Source organism: Rhineura floridana, chromosome 1 (assembly GCF_030035675.1).
Source record: "Rhineura floridana isolate rRhiFlo1 chromosome 1, rRhiFlo1.hap2, whole genome shotgun sequence".
Classification (NCBI taxonomy): Eukaryota; Metazoa; Chordata; class Lepidosauria; order Squamata; family Rhineuridae; genus Rhineura; species Rhineura floridana.
Genome location: NC_084480.1, coordinates 310,909,107 through 310,927,882, shown reverse-complemented (window position 1 = coordinate 310,927,882; position 18,776 = coordinate 310,909,107). Strand labels below are relative to the sequence as shown.

Here is an 18,776-nt window from a genome sequence, read left to right as displayed (position 1 = left end):
TGTCTTTGTACTTGGCTCCTTATCACAGTGGGGGAAGGGAAGAGGCTCTGACGTCTCTCTGAGTTCTAACTGTTTTCCGTACATGAGCTGGCAGCAAATTTCCTCCACTGTCCTTCAGAGGTATTTCCAGCCTCTGTAGATTGTTATAGTTTGAATTTGCTGCCTAATACAAAGGCGAAGCTTACCCGCTGAAGGCAAAACTTGGCAGTAACCAGAGGGTGTTTGAAAGCACGTCCATAGCCGATGCCATCTTCCACCGGAAGCTCAACTCTATTGGTATGCCATCTGTTCCTGGTGATTTGTTTCTTCCAAGTATTTTAAGAGCAGCTTTCCCCTCGCATTCTAAAATTTCTGGTTCTTCATCATATGGTTCCTCCATGAATGAATCTGTCATCCTGGCATCTCTTTTATAGAGTTCTTCAGTGTATTGCTTCCATCTTCCTTTTATTTCATCTCGGTCAGTCTGTGTGTTCCCCTGTGGATTATTCAACATCCCTACTCTTGGTTTAAATTTCCCTTTCATTTCACTAATCTTTTGAAATAGGGCTCTTGTTCTACCCTTTTTGTTGACGTCTTCTATTTCTATACAATAACTATTGTAATAGTTTTCTTTGTCTCTACGTACTAGTCGCTGTATTGTTGCATTTAGGGTTCTGACCGTTTTTCTCCTTTTGCTTTTGCTTTCCTTCTCTCTTTAACCATTTTAAGAGTTTCTTCAGTCATCTATTGAGGTCTTTCTCTCTTTTTAACTAGAGGTATTGTCTTTTTGCATTCTTCTCTGATAATGTCTCTGACTTCACTCCATAGTTCTTCTGGTTCTCTGACAACTAACTTTAAAGCCTCAAATCTGTTCCTTATTTGATCTTTATATTCTTCTGGGATGTTATTTAAATTGTATTTTGGTATTATCATTGCTTTGTTCTTCTTCTTTAGATTTACTCTGATTTTCGATACAACCAGTTCATGATCTGTACTGCAGTCTGCTCCTGGTCTTGTTTTTGCAGAAAGTATGGAACTTCTCCATCTTCTGTTGCCAATTATATAATCCATTTGATTCCCATATTGACCATCTGGTGATGTCCATGTGTACAGTCGTCTTTTCGGTTGCTCAAAAAATGTGTTGGCCAGAAACAAATCATTGGCTTCACAGAATTCAATAACTCTTTCTCCTGCTTCATTTCTGTCTCCTAAGCCCTATTTCCCCACAGTTCCTAGTTCTTCTCTGTTCTCTACTTTTGCATTCCAGTCCCCCATGATTACCATCATATCTTTTTTTGGTGTGTGATCAATTTCCTCCTGTACTTCTGCGTAAAATCTCTCCAATTCTTCTTCTGTGTTTGCCGTTGGAGCATACACTTGGATGATGGTTATGTTAATAGGTTTCCCGTTTAATCTCATTGATATCACTCGCTCATAAACCTAACAAACAAAGTCTACTTACACTATCTGCCTTTCTGTCTCCAGCCTCCATCAGTCTGTTGAGTAGCAGCAAGCTTAGTGTTGGACCATGTCAAAAGGAGGACTGATAGAAAAGCAGCTCCATTCCAGCCTTTTTATAGGCTGTTCCAAGGCTAGACTCAAGGAGGGTTTCCCCCCAAGGCATTACACTTTTAGTTTCTGTCACTTTTTAGAGGCTTGACACAGTGGAGGCTGAACACTTCCAACGAGAAAAACACTTCTACAAATGGTAATCTTTCTTTCTTGGTCATCTTCCCAGACTCAGCAGTCACCTCTTTGTTTACAAAAAGGAGGGGGGAAGTGCTCAGACCCTTGGCAGACTTCCCAGCCAGCTGTTCTTGAAGAGAAGGGGAATGGAAATTGAAAGGAGAATGAGTGAAAGAAAAAACTTTCTTTCAGCAGTCGTACAGCAACTAGGAAATTTATACTTTCAACTGGTGGGTTTTTTTCACTGAAAACTAAACGTTTATCTCCCAACGTTTACACATTTTGGGCTCCTACTGGGAGGAAGGGTGGGATGTAAATCTAAATAAATAAATAAATAAATATGTTTAATTTGGAGACCCTGAAAGGGCCAAACTAAGGAAAATAACAGGAAGCCCGCAACAGCAGGTTCAATATTCCTTCCAGAGTGTATGGACTCTGCCAAAATTGCAGATAAATAGGGCCAGGGGCTATATTTTTTCCTGCAAAGTAACACAAAAGAAAGTATTTCTTCACACAGTTCTTATATAAACTATGCAATTCACTCCCACAAGAGACAGTGATGGCCACCAATGTGGATGGCTTTAAAACTGGAGTAGACCTTTTAAAACAGGCCATTTTATTCTCAGTCCCCTTCCTGATGATCCCTAACAGATAATACACCTTTCTCACAAAGGCCACATGCTGGGATAACATTTTCATTGAACTGTCCACCATGACCCCAAGTATTTTTTCCTCGTCACCCATTGACATTGATGAGTTCAGACCTCTTTAGTGTATACATAATTTAACTGGGCAAATTTCCCCAATACAAATTCTTTATACCCTTTATACTTTTCATTTACACTTTCTCTGAAAGTTTGTTATGCAAGAAGTTGTCTGACAATTCTTCGGTACAATTTGTTCTTCTATATGCTTGGTAATGTTATCCTTAATAATGCTGTCCGCCAGTTGTCCAGGAACAAAGTAAGCTAACCAACTAGCAGTTTCTCAGATCTCCCTTCCTTGTCTTTATATTGTCTAGGTGTGTCTCGCTGATTCTAAGGGGCACAGGTTTCTGCTTCTCTCTGGCTTCGGTGTCTGCAGCCTCGTCACTGTGCTGTTAACCATGACCATGGAAATGCAGGTTTGTAATTGGTGGCATTTAGAGCTGAGAGTCACTAAATGGGCTGCCCTCTGGTCCCTTTCCCCTTCACCCTGTAATCTGTACTTTGTAACAGCCGCAGGGATGGGAAAACTGCCCATTTTGGCTGTCTCAGTTTCTCATTTTCCCACTTCTCTATATTTCTGCAGCAATTTGGATTTTAAAAAAAAACTCATGAAAATTCTTCAGTACTTTTGGTGCAAATTTCTCCTAATACTCATTTTTGTATATCTGTATTAGTTTTGACTAATGTTCACATATCTGCAAGCAATTTCTCCTAACATAATGCTCTTTGTCTGATAAGTTCACTATCTTCATTTTTATGCACACTTCTCCCTAATTTATTTATTTATTATTTTATTTATTTATTTATTGCATGTGTATACCACCCTATAGCCGAAGCTCTCTGGGTGGTTTACAACGATTAAAAACATTAAAAACAAATATACAAATTTAAAAACACATTTTTTTAAAAAAAGCAATTTAAAAACACATGCTAAAATGCCTGGGAGAAGAGGAAAGTCTTGACCTGGCGCCGAAAAGATAACAGTGTTGGCGCCAGGCGCACCTTGTCACACAGATCATTCCATAATTTGGGGGCCACCACTGAGAAGGCCCTCTCCCTTGTTGCCAGACTCCCAGCTTCCCTTGTAGTAGGCACCTGGAGGAGGGCCTTTGATGTGGAGTGTAATGTACAGGCAGGTTTGTGTTCCATCAGGTATTGTGGTCGTAAGTCGTGTAAGGCTTTATAGGTTAAAACCAGCACCTTGAATCGAGCTCGGAAACATACAGGCAACCAATGCAAGCGGGCCCTAATACATGCATTTTTTTAAAAAATTGGTTGGTTGGAGAACTGGGCTGCAAAATTCAGATAAGTCTGACATTTGAAGGATAGCTGTGTTTTGGTTCACGTGTTGTTTTGGAAAGTGTGAATTTGATAGATTTGGCTTCAGATGTAAAATGAATCACATTTATCCTCCAACATTAAACAGCCCAAAAGCCAATGGGACAGTTGTTGTAGATGCAACAGACCATTTCTTTTCTTTTCTTTTTAAGTTATACATACATGATTTGAAATGGATGTGCTTCTGATTAGTACATCTGTAGAAGGAGACATGAGAGAAAAGTTGCTTTGGATTTCTGGATTTTAACATGCACTTGGATATGAAGGCTTCAAGCGAATGAATGAGAAAGAACAAAGTGTCCCATTTGCAGATCTTTCCTGTGAAAGTTATGTGGATATTACATTCCAAGGCGAGAGATCTTACAGGGGCCTGCTGCATTCTATGGGATGGCAGTTCTATGGAATAACGGATGGTAATTGCAAATATGAAGGTTAACAAGTATGATTCTTTTCCGGGTGTTATGGAATTCCAATACCCATCAGCCTCAACCAGCATGGGCAATGCTTAGGGATGATATGACTTATAGTTCAGCAACATCTGGAGTACACCACATTGGCTACCCATGTTCCTGATAAAGGGGACCTGGCAATTTTACCAGGGGCATGTCAGTGTTTTAACTGGATCCTGCTTGGAATCCATATATCCTCCATGCAAGTTTGACCTTAGTACACACACACACACATTTGCAGCTGAAGTTCAAGATTAACTCATTAGTACACACACACACGTGCAGTTGAGAATCACAACTGTTTGTTCCCATTCATACCAATAAATGTTTCCTTTTGTTTTTGTGCCTGCCTTCCAATTTGTTGATTCAAATGTGTTACATTTTCACAAAAAGGGCATACTTGCCAGAATCAGCAAAGCAGTGCATGCACCTTTTAAAAAGTATATCCAGCCAGATATTATACAGGAGCACATATCCAGGAATTCCCAATTCAGAACAATCTTTCATGGGCATACGTTCTTCTCTGTTCAACCTTAAATGGACAGGCATTTTCCATTTCAACATAGGAAGATGGTTGTGAGAGAAATCAATGCTGGAATATACAGCAAAATCAACAGAAAAAAAGAAATAAGTCAGGGAGATCTGGAGAATTTTTTTCCAGTTTTCCTGTATTGCACAAATCGTGTGTGTGTGTGTGTTGGGGGATGTAGGTGGTGTGGAAAAGGGAGTAGCACAAATGGATGCTTGATCCACCCCCAGCAGTCACATTTCCTAAACTTACCACATTTTTCTACATTTAAATATTACACAGGTGCCATTTCTGTTTCTTTTCGGTGCCTACTGAAGATCTTCTGTTTCAACAACCCTTTAAGTAGAGAGCTTTATTCCAGTCTGCATTTGTACTGGAATTGTTTTTATATGTTTTTATTATCACTTGTTGTTTGCTGCCCTGGGCTCCTTTGTCAGGAAGGGTGGGCTATTTAATAAATAAATAAATAAATTTATTATCCCTGGATCAGGGAAATCCGAATACAGAGAGGGAAAGCAGTGGAACAGGAGATATTTGAGGAGGGTGCCATGTGGATGCGCGCACACATTTACAGTCAAGGATTAAATCTGCTTGTTCCCATTTATGCCCGCCTTCCAATTTGTTGATTCGAATGTGTTGATTTTTTTACAAAAAGGGCATGCTTGCAAACAGCTTCAATGTACATTAAACTTGGGTATAGACACTCCCTAGTCAGTAATGGAAATATAATCTACTTTCTCCAACAGGCCACCATACCAGAGATGGCATATTTCAGCACAGTTTTTCTCAACGTGTTCCTCGTTGGATACTCTGTAGGGGCCGGTAAGTGGCCATATAACGTACTGAGCTCTTTAGATGATGTGAAAGATATAAATATGTTAGATAAGTTAGTGAGTCAAATTTTAACAAGTGGTGTTCAATACCCTGAATCGTTTTTATCCACCAAGGTCCTGTTCCACCTGCAATGGTAGTGCAGCTGTTCCTTCAGTCATCACGATCTTCAGCCTTTGTAATTGTGCGAGTTGTACAGTGGTTCACAAACTTTATTACAGGAGTATTATTCCTTTATGCAGAGGTGAGTGGTTTTTAACATCAGTTTGATGAAGAGTGCATAGCTTGTTTGAGCAAAATAAGCTCTGCTCCTTACCCCACCATCGTTCTCCCCCACAATCCACCAATGAAGAAACATCTTTTGAGTGATTTGTGATCATTCCTTGTCCCCTTTCCCAGATCCAGTCAGTGTGTTTTGTTAAAGCAGAATGTTAAATCATCTCAGAGATTTACATATTTTCCAACATGGTTCAGTGCAGGGACAGTGAATCTCTGGCCTTCCACTTGTTGCTGGACTGCAATTTCTGACATTCCTAACCACTGGCCACCCATACTGGGCTTATGGGAGTTAGAGTCATAGAATCATAGAACAGCAGAGTTGGAAGGGGCTTATAAGGCCATTGAGTCCAATCCCCTGCTCAATGCAGGAATCCAAATTAAAGCAATACCCAACAACTAAAGAGAGTACCAACAACATCCAGCAAAATCTTGGTACAAAATAAGACCACACTCATCCATGATTTGATCATTGATGAGTGTGCTGATCTGGAGTATATTATGAGACCTGGGTGGGTGAGCTCAGTGCAGTTGATCTAACCCAGCTTTGCCCATCTGGATACCTGGTGCAACATCAGTACAGGCTGCATGAATGGGACAGGGGAGGAGTTAATGTGGTCCATAGAACTTCCATCTCTGTGCCCAGGAAACTACTCGGTCTTAGAGCTGGCTGCGAGGCCCTACACGTGGTGTTGGGCCAAGGAGACAGTAAACTAGAGTTGCTGCTGGTGTACCATCACCCCTGCTGCCTAGCATCTTCTCTGACCGAGCTGTCAGAGGCCATCTTGGCTGTGGTGTTGGAAAAGCCCAGAATGATAGTCATGGATGATTTCAATATCCATGCTGAAGCTGCCTCTAGTGTTCTGACTGTTGGAATAGGCAAATATTGCATGTTCACCTTGGGAGATATTTGGGGAAATATCCCATGTACCTGTTCACCGTGATGTAACTTCCTTATGGGTGGGGTTAGTTACCTGGTTTCCTCCTTCCTTTGTCCTGGGGATTCTTTGAATATTCTCCATTGCTGATCTATCTACCACTGGGAGAGGCCGCATGGCGCATGGCTCTCTACTGAGAGCATCAATACCAAAGACTAACATGGACCGAGACTATTTTTCTTTCATCTAAGCTAGAGCCTATGTTTCTGAACATATGAAGAGGTTGTGAGTAAATGTTGTTTATCTTTTACCTAAGAAGATTGTGTCTGTTGTTACTTGTATAGAGAAAAGTGTGGACTGGTTTATCTCACTCTGCTTCTTGTTTTTATCTCTGCTAAGAAATAGGACCACCAAACTTAGTTCCTATTTCAGCTTGGTATATTTTAAAATACCGAGCACTGACTTGGGGTTACATGGGCTCCATGACCACCACAGGGCTGCATCAAGTTGTCACTGGTCTAAAACATAGCTCTGTGGGGGGAACAGGGTCTCTCCTAGCAACTCTCAGCATGCTTCACTAACTACACTTCCCAGGATTCTTTGGGAGAAGCCATGACTGTCTAAAATGAAATAAAGGTCTGGTGTGGATGTGGCCAGGCACAGCTTTGGTTTAAATTTGTGTAGGAGGCTACATGTGCCTGCTGTAGAATAAAAAGGTGGGGGAAACCCTGAAAAAGAATGATACTGTTCACAAAGGTTTCCTTTTGGAAAAGGTAAGGGCTTCTCTCTACCCAGTGCCCACCCACCCAATCTCCTCCCCTCCCTCCCTCCCCTCCCCCTCCCCTTTCTGCCCTTCTCCTCCCCCCACCCCTCCTTTAGGTCAGTTTCACCTATCCTAAGCATGATTGCACAGGAGTAAATCCCACTGAAGTCAAAAAGCATGCAAATAATCACACCTGCCTTCCCCTTCTCCTCTTTCCTATCCCCTCCCTCTTGCCCCTTCCCTCCCCCTTTTTTCACCCCTCCCTTCCCCTCCCCATCCCCTTCCAATCCGCACCTTCCCCTTCTTCCTCCTCTCCTTCCCCTCCACCCTCCCCCTCCTCTCCCATGGTTAGTTTTACCTATCCTAGGACTACAATCTGGGAGACCAGGGTTCGAATCCCCACACAGCAATCAAGTTCACTGGGCGACTTTGGGCCAGTCACTGCCTCTCAACCTCAGAGGAAGGCAATGGTAAACCACCTCTGAATACCGCTTACCATGAAAACCCTCTCAGCAGCTTTTGATAGCATTGAGCATGGTATCCTTCAGAGCCAACTTGGTGAGATGGTTATCGGAGGCATTGTTTTGCAGTGGTTCCAATCCTATCTCCAGGGTTGGTTTCAGATAATAGCATTGGCAGATTGTCTTTTGGCCCTCTGGCTGTTGTGCTGTGGGGTGCCACAGAGTACCATCTTGTTCCCAATGCTGTTTAATGTCTATATGAAGCCGCTGGGAGCAGTCATTAGTAGCTTTGGAGTGAGGTGTCAGCAGCATGCTGATGACACTCAGCTCTGTTTCTCAATAACTTCTGAATCAGGAGAGGCCATGCAAGCCCTGCACCAGTTCCTGCATTCAGTGGTGGGCTGAATGAGGACCAATAAGCTGACTATGAATCCTAGAAAGACAGAGATGCTGTGGGTAGGTGGTAGGGATGAGTGACGGTTTTAATTCAGTTCTCATGTGAAGCTGGATTTATCAAATTCACACTTTCCAAAGCAATATAAGAACAGAAACACAGCCATCCTTCCAAATTTGCACTTATCCAAATTTGCAATGCAGTTTGATAACCAACCAATATTTACAAAGACGCATATCTTTGTGCGGGTGTGCATAAAAATAAATCTATGAGTGAAAATAACATGCAAAAATGCATTATAATGAGAAATGCCTTGTAACAATATGTACATTAATCAAAATTGCCTTCAACATCTGTTTATTAGGAGAAATTTGCACTAAAATGCTAGAGAATTTTCATGACGATTATCTTTTTTTAAAAAAATCACAAATTGCTGCAGAAATGAGGAGAACTGAACTTAAGACTGGAAAAATGAGAAACTGAGAGAACCAAAACTGAAAGATCTTTCCATCCCTAGTAGGTGGCTCCTGAGTCCAGATAATCAGCCAGTTGCCTACTTTGGATAGAATTGTACTCTGGGGGTGCTCCTAGATGCATCTTTGTTGTTAGAGGCCCAGATGACCTCAGCGGCGAGGACTGCATTTTACTAGCTTTGGCTGGTAAGATACCTGCAGCTGTTTCTGGACCAGGATAGTCTCCCCACTGTTGTCTATGCACTGGTAACATCCAGGCTGGATTACTGTAATGCGCTGTAGGTGGGGCTGCACTTGAAGTTGGTCTGGAAGCTACAGTTGGTGCATAAGGTGGTGGTACGACTGTTCACTGTGGCAGGACATACCCAGTTGATCACTGCGCTCTGCAGGTGAAGGTCTCCTGCAGATACCGTCTCATCAGGAGGTCCATTCCACACAACATAGGAAGTAGACCTTTAGGGTTGCGGCACTTACCCTTTGGAATTCCCTCCCCTTAAATATTAGTGAATATTAGATGCCATATCTGTTGTCTTTTCAGTGCCTATTGAAGATGTTCATCTTTCAACAAGCCTTTTAAGTAAAGACCTTATCCCAGTCTACATCTGTGTTGGAATTGTTTTTAAGATATTTTAAAATATGTTTTTAAAGATGTTTTGTTTGTAAGTTTTTTAAAATATGTTTTTAGTGTTTTATTCCTTGTTTGTCACCCTGGACTCCTTCTGAAGGAAGGGTAGGATATAAATTTAACAAATAAAATAATATAATAAAATACACATCTGGTCGGCCACAGCTTCCCCTTTTAGTATGTAGGCTTGGGTTTCAAATGCCCAGATGCTCGGGCAACCCAATACTTGGCCTTGGGCCAGTTGCTCTAGCTCCTAGCCATAACTCTGTGACATAACACATAGTGTGTATGCAGAAGATCCCAGGACACCTCTAGGTAGGCCCTGGAAAGACCTCTGTCTGAGAACCTGAAGAGTTGCTGCCAGGCAGTGTAGATAATGATACTGACCGAAATAGACATAGATCTATCTCTGTAGAAAGCAGTGTCATGCATGCATTTGTGTCATCAGTTTAGTGTGCTGAGAGAAGGTCTGGGACTCGAACCAGGAACTGCAGTGGCCCAAGCCTCAGTGCTTCTATGTACTGTGTGTGCTTAGTTTATGGAGCCCTCCCCAGCTATGAATGGTGGGTATAAAATCAGAATCCTGTGATTGGCAGGGAGTATGAAGCCTTGAGCATGGCTCTCATATCTCAGGTAGTAGTAGTACTAGTAGTGAGTGAGTGAGTGAGTAAATGTCCAGAACAGGATAAGACATTCTGTGTTTTGGTTCTTACATTGTTTTGCAAAGTATGGATTCGATAGAAACAGCTTTAAATGCCAACTGATTCTCCCTCATCCCTAATCAGAAATAAGTCTTTTTTGTGTTTAATGGGGTTTGCTCCAAGATAAGAAGGTACAGGATTGCAGCCTTGACTTTCTTGTGGGGAAGGAGCAAAAGTGAAGGAGTAAGTATCAATGCAAAACAAACAAAGCTCAGTTATAGGTATCCCTCTAAAGAAGGGTATAAAATCAACAATAAGTTTAAATTAAATTATCATTAATAAAATAAATATATTCTATAACATTTAAAAATCCTCCTAGTTATCCCAGTGATTTTGCTGTTGGGGCAGAACGCTGGAAAGTGGGATCGGGTTTTATTCCTTTACTGGGCAATTAGGAAAAAAAATACTGATTCCTATTTTACCTATATAATACTCATGCATTTATTATTGTACAGTCACAGACCCAGTATACAATACAAAATTAAAATAAACAATGTCAATCAAGATACAGAAATAAAAATAAAAATAAAAATTTGGGCACCAACTTGAACTTATGGGACTTGTTTTTTACGTATAAGTTGGGCTGCGTGGAGGAATTTGGCCACCCCAATAGTTAAAAGCTTGTCTGTGCCTGAAAGGAGAAGTTTCAGCTTCTCGGCTGTTGAACTTCCCGGCAGTTTCTCAACCATAGGGTTTAAGAACCTGGTACGTTCATTAGAATAAAATGGGCAAATAAAAAAAACATGAAACACAGATTCAATGTCCTTCTGACGGCAGGGGCAGAATCGGTTATCGTAGGGTACCCCGCGATAGCAGCCGTCAAGAAGGGCGGATGCTAGGCAATTAAATCTGGCCCTAGTAAAAACCAATCTATAGCATGGGAAATCTAAAAACTCCAAGTAGTGAGCTGGGAAAGGGGAATGAAACTTTAGGCCTAAATGAAGTGGAGAACATATTTTGGCGGCATTTGCTACATCTCGTTGGAGGTCAATGTCCTTTTTGCGATTAACAATGATCCTTTTGGCTGAACAGTAGTCAAATAAGGCTAAGAAGTCCGAAGAAAGACCGAGAGAGGATAATTTATGCTGAATGGCTTTAGCCCATGAACTGACAAAACAGTCTTTCTGAATGGCATTGAGATAACCAAAGGAGGGGGTTGCTTGAGCCACCTTGAACCAAAAACATAAAGTTCGAGTCCAAGAAAGGCAGTCTAAGGATGGAAGACCAGCTTTCAGCCATAGTACTGCATTTGTAACACAACGGGGGACTCCAAAAATTAGGCAAAGAAAGCTGGAGAGAACAGCTTCGATTTTGGGGCCAAAGTCTTTTATCCAAATTGGGGCACCATAGAGAAGTTGTGCAGCAATTTTGGCAAGAAAGACTCTGGTGGCAGCAGGAATGTATTGCCCGCCTTTGGGGAAAAAAAATGGAAGAGAGCCTTAGACATGGTCTTAGCGGAAGCCACAGCTGTACGGATATGGAATGACCATGATAGAGAGGAGTGGAATATGATCCCCAAATACTTATATTGTTTAACTTGGGAGATCCGCTGGCCACTAATTACCCAATCGGACGTAGGAGAGCAAGAAGAGAAGGCTAGTATTTTGGTCTTAGTGAAATTAATGCATAGCATGTTATCTGCACAATAGGCTATGTATGCACAGAATAATCTCTTCAGGCCTATTCTCGATAGAGACAGTAGGACCGTATCATCAGCGTACAGCAAAAGAGGGCAGGCATGATCAGCTATTTTGGGAGGATGGAAGACAGGGGAGTGACAGATTTGACTCAAATCATTAAGATAAAGATTAAATAGGGTGGGAGCTAATATACACCCTTGTCTCACTCCCCTGGCAACAGAAATAGGATTGCTTAAAGAGCCATCTATGCCACATCTGACCCTAAAGGTAGAGGGTTGGTAGAGTTGGTAGATGAGGAAAAGAAGCCTTTTGTTAATGCTAGAGTGAAAAAGCTTTGTCCAGAGTCTGTCTCTGGGGATGGAATCGAAAGCAGATTTCAGATCGATAAAGGCCACGTACAGGCCATTTCCAAGAGAGCCAGAGTATTTTTCCTCCAGGTGGTTTAGCAGGAAGCAATGGTCAAGTGTGGATCTATATTTTCTAAAGCCTGCCTGCTCCGGGCCCAAAATATTTTCCTCCTCAATCCAAGTTGGGCCCTGTCTATTTGTCTGACCGGTTGTCTCGTTATGAACCTTCCCGTTCTTTGAGGTCCTCGGAAGAAATACTTCTTATGATCCCTCCAGTCTCACAAGTTCACTTGTCAGGAACCAGAAATAGGGCGTTCTCGGTTATAGCTCCTAGTCTCCAGAATGCTTTACCGATTGAGATTTGGTTGGCTCCTTCACTTGCAGCATTCCACCATCAGGTGAAGATGTTCCTTTTTCGGGTTGCGTTTAACTATACGTAGAATAGGAATTTTAATAAATCATGGTAACGAGTATATAATTATTGTATTTTTTAACTGTATTCGATTTATGTAGATTTGGTATCTTATTGTTTTATTCTTTTTTATGTACTGGTTTTAGGTTGTTCGCCGCTCTGAGTTTCTGGGGAAAAAATAGAGTGGGCTAGAAATGTTTTAAATAAAATTAAATAAATAAAGTGGATAGTCTATCATTAAGATGACCTGCGTATAATTTCCCAACTGTAGAGAGCAAGCTAATAGGTCTAAAATTTTGGGGATCATCTCAAGCCCCCTTTTTGTAAATAGGGATCACTATGGTGTCAAGCCAAGAGGCAGGAATACGTCCAGAGTTATCAATCATGGTAAAAAGGTTAGCTAATAGAGGGGCCCACCAGTCCTGATGGGATTTTAGCAAGTCAGGGGGGATAGCATCTGGGCCGGGGGCTTTGCCGGCCTTCAAACGTTTGATGAGGAATATAATCTCACTTTGAGAGACCGGTGGCCATGTTGGAAGATCCACAGAATTGATTGTATCTGGCCAAACTGAAGAAAGAGAAGGAGATTCCTTAAAGAGGGCCGAAAAATGATGTTCCCAAACATGGGAAGGGATATTACAGGCAATGGGGTTTGCGGACGACAGGGCATCAGTGACAAGAGCCCAGAACATTTTGGAATCATTCAGTTTGGATGTGTTAATTAGCGCCTTCCAACCTTCTTGTATGGCCTTCCTTTTTCTGGAGGCTAAGAGAAGTGTATAGGAGCATTTTGCGGAATAATATTCCGGCGGTAGTTGGTTAAGATTATTGGTCCTATAATTACAGTAAATCCTTCTCAGATTTCTCTTCGCTTCCACGCAGGTATTATCAAACCAGCAGGCATGATGGTGAAGCGTACGGGTCTTATGGTGGGGAGGATTAGGTTTGAGGAAAGACTCCAAAGCAAGACTCAGAGTGGAATAGCCCTCAAAGCAGGTTTGGACATCTAGGATGCATCCTTTAAGGGCTTGACCCAATGGGGAAGCTAAAAAGGAGGCTATCTTATCCGAGATGTCTGATGACCATTTAATTCTCTTGTATCGGGGGGAGAGAGAGTTATATGGGTAGATGTTTGTTGGCATCAAGTGACCACTCTCAAACACGGAAAGTGTAAAGATTAGAGGGAGATGGTCACTATCCAATCTGTTTCCCACTGTAAAATTAGAAATCCACCTAAGTAATTGGGGAGGTCAGAACATAATCTACCACACTGCTGCCCCGACCCGAAAGATAGGTGTATTCCGCTTGGTTATCAATCAGATGGCAGCCATTCAGAATCGTCAGATTATAGCAGCCCGCCAAAAGGGCCAGGCAGATCCCTCCAAAATTCACCTTCTGATCTTTAGATGATCTTTCGTAAGTGAAAATTAAATTGTTAAGGTCTGTAGCATCCCAAAGATTGGAAGAAAAGAGAGTGGAGTTATTAGGGCCAGTCCTAGCATTAAAATCCCCCATAATAATCAGGGGGACTTGGGGGTAAAGGGATTCTAAGTCTAGAATATAGCTCTCCAAAGCTTCCCATGCTTGTTTAATATCCGCCCTAACCAAAAAAGGAGGGATATAAACATTAATCAATAGGAGAAACACAGCACTAAGTTCCAGTAAAACAGCCAAAGCCAATGAGCCGCATGGAGGAAGTTTTGTTGATTTAACAGACAGAGAGGTTGAAAGAAGAATGGCCAGTCCAGCCTTAGGTCTGCCCTTACTCAAGGGGGGTACAGCTGGTAAATCAATGGTTAAAAAACCATTGAGATAAATTGAGCTCGTAAACCAGGTGTCCTGTAAAAGGATTACGTCAAAATTGGAGAGATAGGAGACCAGATCTGGGGATTTCTGCTTTACAGCCCACCCAGCAATGTTCCATGATAAAAAGGTCATTTGATCCCTAAGGTCAACATGACTGGCCCCAGATGGGGGAGGATGGGTAAAAGGAAAATTCGTAGGTGATTCGGGGAAGGGGCCAGGGGAAAGTCAGATGGGAACATTGATGAGGGAGTGGGCTGAAGGTGAAAGCGCAGCAGATGAACAGCTGGGAAAAGAAGGGTTAATCAGATTATCTTGGATATCAGAGCGAAGTAGAGCCTTCCCAGTCGAGATAACCTCTACAGACCTTAAGGTGTTTACCCTGTTAAAAGGGGTGAGGGAGCATTTCCCAGTCTGTTCAATGCTCTCTCCAAGGATGAGGCTGCCACTGTCCAGTGGAGACTTTGAGACTGAATCAGCCTCTTCTGTACTACAGACCATCTGTGCACTTCCCTGTTTGAAAATATTTAACAGATGGACCTTAAGGTGATCAAGACTAAGCAGGACATAAATTTGGTCCTGGGGGGATAGCGTGTCGAAGGAGTTGATAATCATTTTCTCTTCCTCATTATACTGGTCCACAAAGTTACTAAGAGGAGGACTGACATCACAGTTTCTGGCCGTCTGGCTCTCTGCAAGATTAGTTGAAGTAGAGGCATCAGTAATAAGTGAAAGTTCAGCTGGAGTCCGATCCTCTGGATCCGCCCGGTTCTTCTTCCTTTCCATCCGTAGAACAGTATTAGATCTGCGATTGATGGAGGAGGCTGAATTGAGAAGTGGCGAGGGGGCAGAAACATTGATGAAATAACGTTGAACCCATATGCCAGAATTCTTCAACTTCTCCTTCGCGTTATAAATCTGGGAGGCAATGTTCACGGAATGGAAGGAGACAATCAGTTGCCAACGGGATGTATTGGATGACAGATTCACCATTTGCTTAGTATAGCTCATGCGATGCGTTGCAGAGAGAGTCCGACTAAAGCAGGAGTCCAGAAACGGAATGCTCGGGAAAGAGGGCCATCTACCTGAGGTCCTCAGATAGCATGTGATTGCGAGCTTTTCAGGTTCTAATTTTAGATTCCAACAAGTGGATTCGGAGATACTTGCTGCTGTAGATGAAGGAGCAGAGGTTTCCCGGCGTGTCGGGAGGAGAGAAAGGTTTATCCCTGGGGCAGCATTGCTTTGTTCAGGAGATACATGAAAGTTCCTGTCATATTGAAAGAGGCCCGACTTAAACCCCTCAAACTTGGGGGGCAGCTTTATGGGAGAATGATACATGTCTGGATCTTTCTCCGCGGGGATAGACAATGTTCTCAGGACCTGGGGACCAGACTTGCCGATGTCCTCTTGAAGATCTTTACACAATGCGGCTTTCTTACTCCTGACAACAGCATGAGGCTGGGTGGCTAGAGAAGGGGTTGGTGGAGAGTCCAATAATCTAAATAGCGGTTTAAAGTTCATTTTCCTATCTCCAGCTGATTTTGCATTTTTGATGTTCTTTGACTTTTTGGCCCCTAGTAAAGAGCGTTCATGAGGAGAAGGTCTCTTAGATTTCCTCCTCGAAACCGTCTTTGGGCGGCAAGAGTTATTAGGTGAGCTAGGAGACGAGCCTGTGTTACTAGATTTATTTTCAAGGATTGAACCCATAGCCTGGACCAAGGTGGTTAGTAGGTTGTTTATTTCAGCAAGGTATGCTTTTATCAGGCACAGTTCTTCCATCACAGGTTCTCCACTGCTCAACGAAGGGGGCTTAAGGTTCGAGGGGTCCGAATAGGGGAACTGCTCATGCTTGGAGTGGTTGGACAATGGGGGATCTGAGGGCTCCTGCGACTCATGCAGTGAGTCTAAAGTAAGCAGTTCGTTGGGAATACTGCCATCAAGGAGGCTGAGAGAGCAGGTATAGCCAGCATCCAACAGTTCCTCAGCCAAGCTTTTGGATTGAGAAATTTCCCTTGCTATTTGCATGGGTAGTTGGAAATCCAAGGACCATTCACGTGAGTATTCATTGTAGTTTGGAGCCTTCTGAGCATCTGGAGGTAAAAAGGCAGTGTCAGAGCTTCCAGGCTTAGGGGGGAAATATTGAGTGATTTTAGGTTGTTGACCATTTGGCAGCCGCTCTGCCCCCGGGGATATACCCAATTCTCTGCATTTCTGCCTTGTGTATATCATTGGTGCTGTGCACCTCCGGCCTCTGAGTCATGAGAACGTAATGCTGAGAGTCAGAGGTCACTTTCAAGGCTGCCTGATAAACGTGTTTCCAGACCCCAGGCAGATACGGAGTTCAGGGGAGGAGAAATATCACAAAGGAGTGTAGGCCAAACAAGTAGAAGTTCAAGGCAAATACAGAACAGGCAGAGCAGCAGAACACCAGCTTCTTATCTCCTTAGCAGAGATAGCAGAGTTGAAACGGCCAAAAGACTGTGTTATGTTTTATGGCCATGCAATTAGTGGGGAGATAAGAAAGAAAGGAGAAGAGCTGAATCACGTCTTACCATGGCGGCTGCCAAACCGCTGGATTTCACCTATATAATAAAAAAAGTAAAACTAAAATAAAATCACAGTACATAACTTTGTTTTCCACAATGCCCCCATCCCCAGTGACTATAGAGTTAAGATAACTCCTGTTAGGAATTCATCCCGTGTGAAATTGAACGTAAGTAGGACTTATGCATCAGTAAAACATGTAATAATCAGGCTAGATTAAGAATGGTTGAAACTTAGAAGTTGTACTGATTTGCAGGAGTGGAGTCCCCAGAAAAATATGGACCTTTATAGTACAAAGATACATTACTCCAGTAAAAGGAACTAAAATTTGATGCTTGTGATACAAGTGCCCTTTTGTGGCCATTTTATGGCTTCCTCTTTATCTTCACAACAGCCAAGTTAGGAAGTGAACAAAAACAAAGAGAAGTTTAAAATATGAAACTGCATGTGCTCATAGTATTTTCTTTTTGTTTATTAAGGCTGCCAAAAATTGTTTATATTTTGGTGAGAGCTGTGCTCACAGTAGGGATAGGTTCTGTTGGCCAGTGCCGGTTCAAAAGCAAGCCATCAACCTTGCAAGCTGGTATTGATTTGTGTATTAATAGTAATATGATAATTTTAAAGGAAACATTGAAGAATTAATGTCGATAATTAAAGGAAACGTTGATAAACTGAAGGAAACATCAATTAAAATATTGCCATTAATATAAATATTTTAGTTGGGGATTTTTGAAAATCACTGCATAAAAATCCAATCCACAAAGATAGTGAATAAGATAGTGAATAGTGACTCTGCATGATGCCCACTCATGAACCACACAACCATAATTGTCTGTTGGACATCCAGTCCCACATGTGCAGTCTCTCTTGTCAGAGGAGGGACTGTCTGTCTCTCGCTGTGTCTACCGCATGGGTCCACATAGCCAACCATCTTTACGAGGTGTCTCAGTGTGACAGATAGACCCCGATAGCGCCTGCCAAGTCTCACAAAGACTTACTGGCTTTTGCGGGGGCGGGAGAGTTGGTGACAAGACTCTAGGGCAAGTGGTAGCAGCAGGAGGGAGCCAACAATGGAAGCAGGGGAAAATTAAAAGCAAAACTATGGCAGGCCAAGAGAGGAGGAATTGCCCTCTGTGGCAAATATCTCAACATGGTTATGAGAAGACCCTCTTAGAGATAGCTCAGGCAGGTGGACTGGCAGGAAGCCTCTGGTGCTGGTGGTAGCAGCAGAGGAGCGCCAGCCATGAAAAAATGGAACAGCATAAAGCAAAACAGTGGGAAGGAGCTGGGCTCTAATTGACCAGTCATCCTGCATTTGCTACCTGAGGCAAATGTGTCAACATGGCTAACAGGAGGACTGGTCCTCAGGAGAGCTCCTTGAGGGTGAAAGTCCAGGCAGACATGTGTGTGACAGATTGATAGATACATAAGATCTCTTTCTCTTCTCCCCTGCCTCCTTTCTTTTCATCTCTAGGCACATATTAGGGTTTACAGCTTCCTCATTTCCTGGCCTATCTCTGTAGCCACCTTTTTTTACATCTTCAAGATTGTCCCAGAAACAAAAAGAAGGACCTTTGTGGATATCAGAAGACTCATGGCAATCCAGACAGCCAGGAAGATTGACATCAAGGAGCAGATGGACAAGTAGACACTCAGGGAGCGCCCTGTGCAGTTTGTTTGTTTGCTTGTTTGTGCATTAAATAGATTTTTTAAACAATTCCAAGAGAACACTTACTGTTGTCCTTCAACTGTCTACGCCCATTTGATATGGTGATACTTATTATTTTTTAATTGCGTCTTATGCATAAACAAAGAAAACCAAAGTAGCAATTTTTTTAAAAAGTATTGAAAAGAAAATGCAACATATAATAAAACATAGTTTAAACAATTAAAACCATCTGAAACATTAAAAAAAATAAAAAATTATAGTAGCAAGTTTC

General features: G+C 42.3%; 1 protein-coding gene across 1 annotated transcript in view; it reads left to right on the top strand.

Annotated features, from left to right (window-relative positions):
- LOC133377583 (solute carrier family 2, facilitated glucose transporter member 5-like) overlaps positions 1-18,484 on the top strand; it is a 39,255-nt gene extending 20,771 nt beyond the window's left edge. The window contains exons 9-12 of the mRNA XM_061611909.1: positions 2,687-2,788; positions 5,435-5,510; positions 5,636-5,763; positions 18,311-18,484. Of these exons, the coding sequence (XP_061467893.1) occupies positions 2,687-2,788; positions 5,435-5,510; positions 5,636-5,763; positions 18,311-18,484 (480 nt within the window). The remainder of the gene's footprint in view (positions 1-2,686; positions 2,789-5,434; positions 5,511-5,635; positions 5,764-18,310) is intronic.
- The last annotated feature ends 292 nt before the right edge of the window (positions 18,485-18,776 follow it).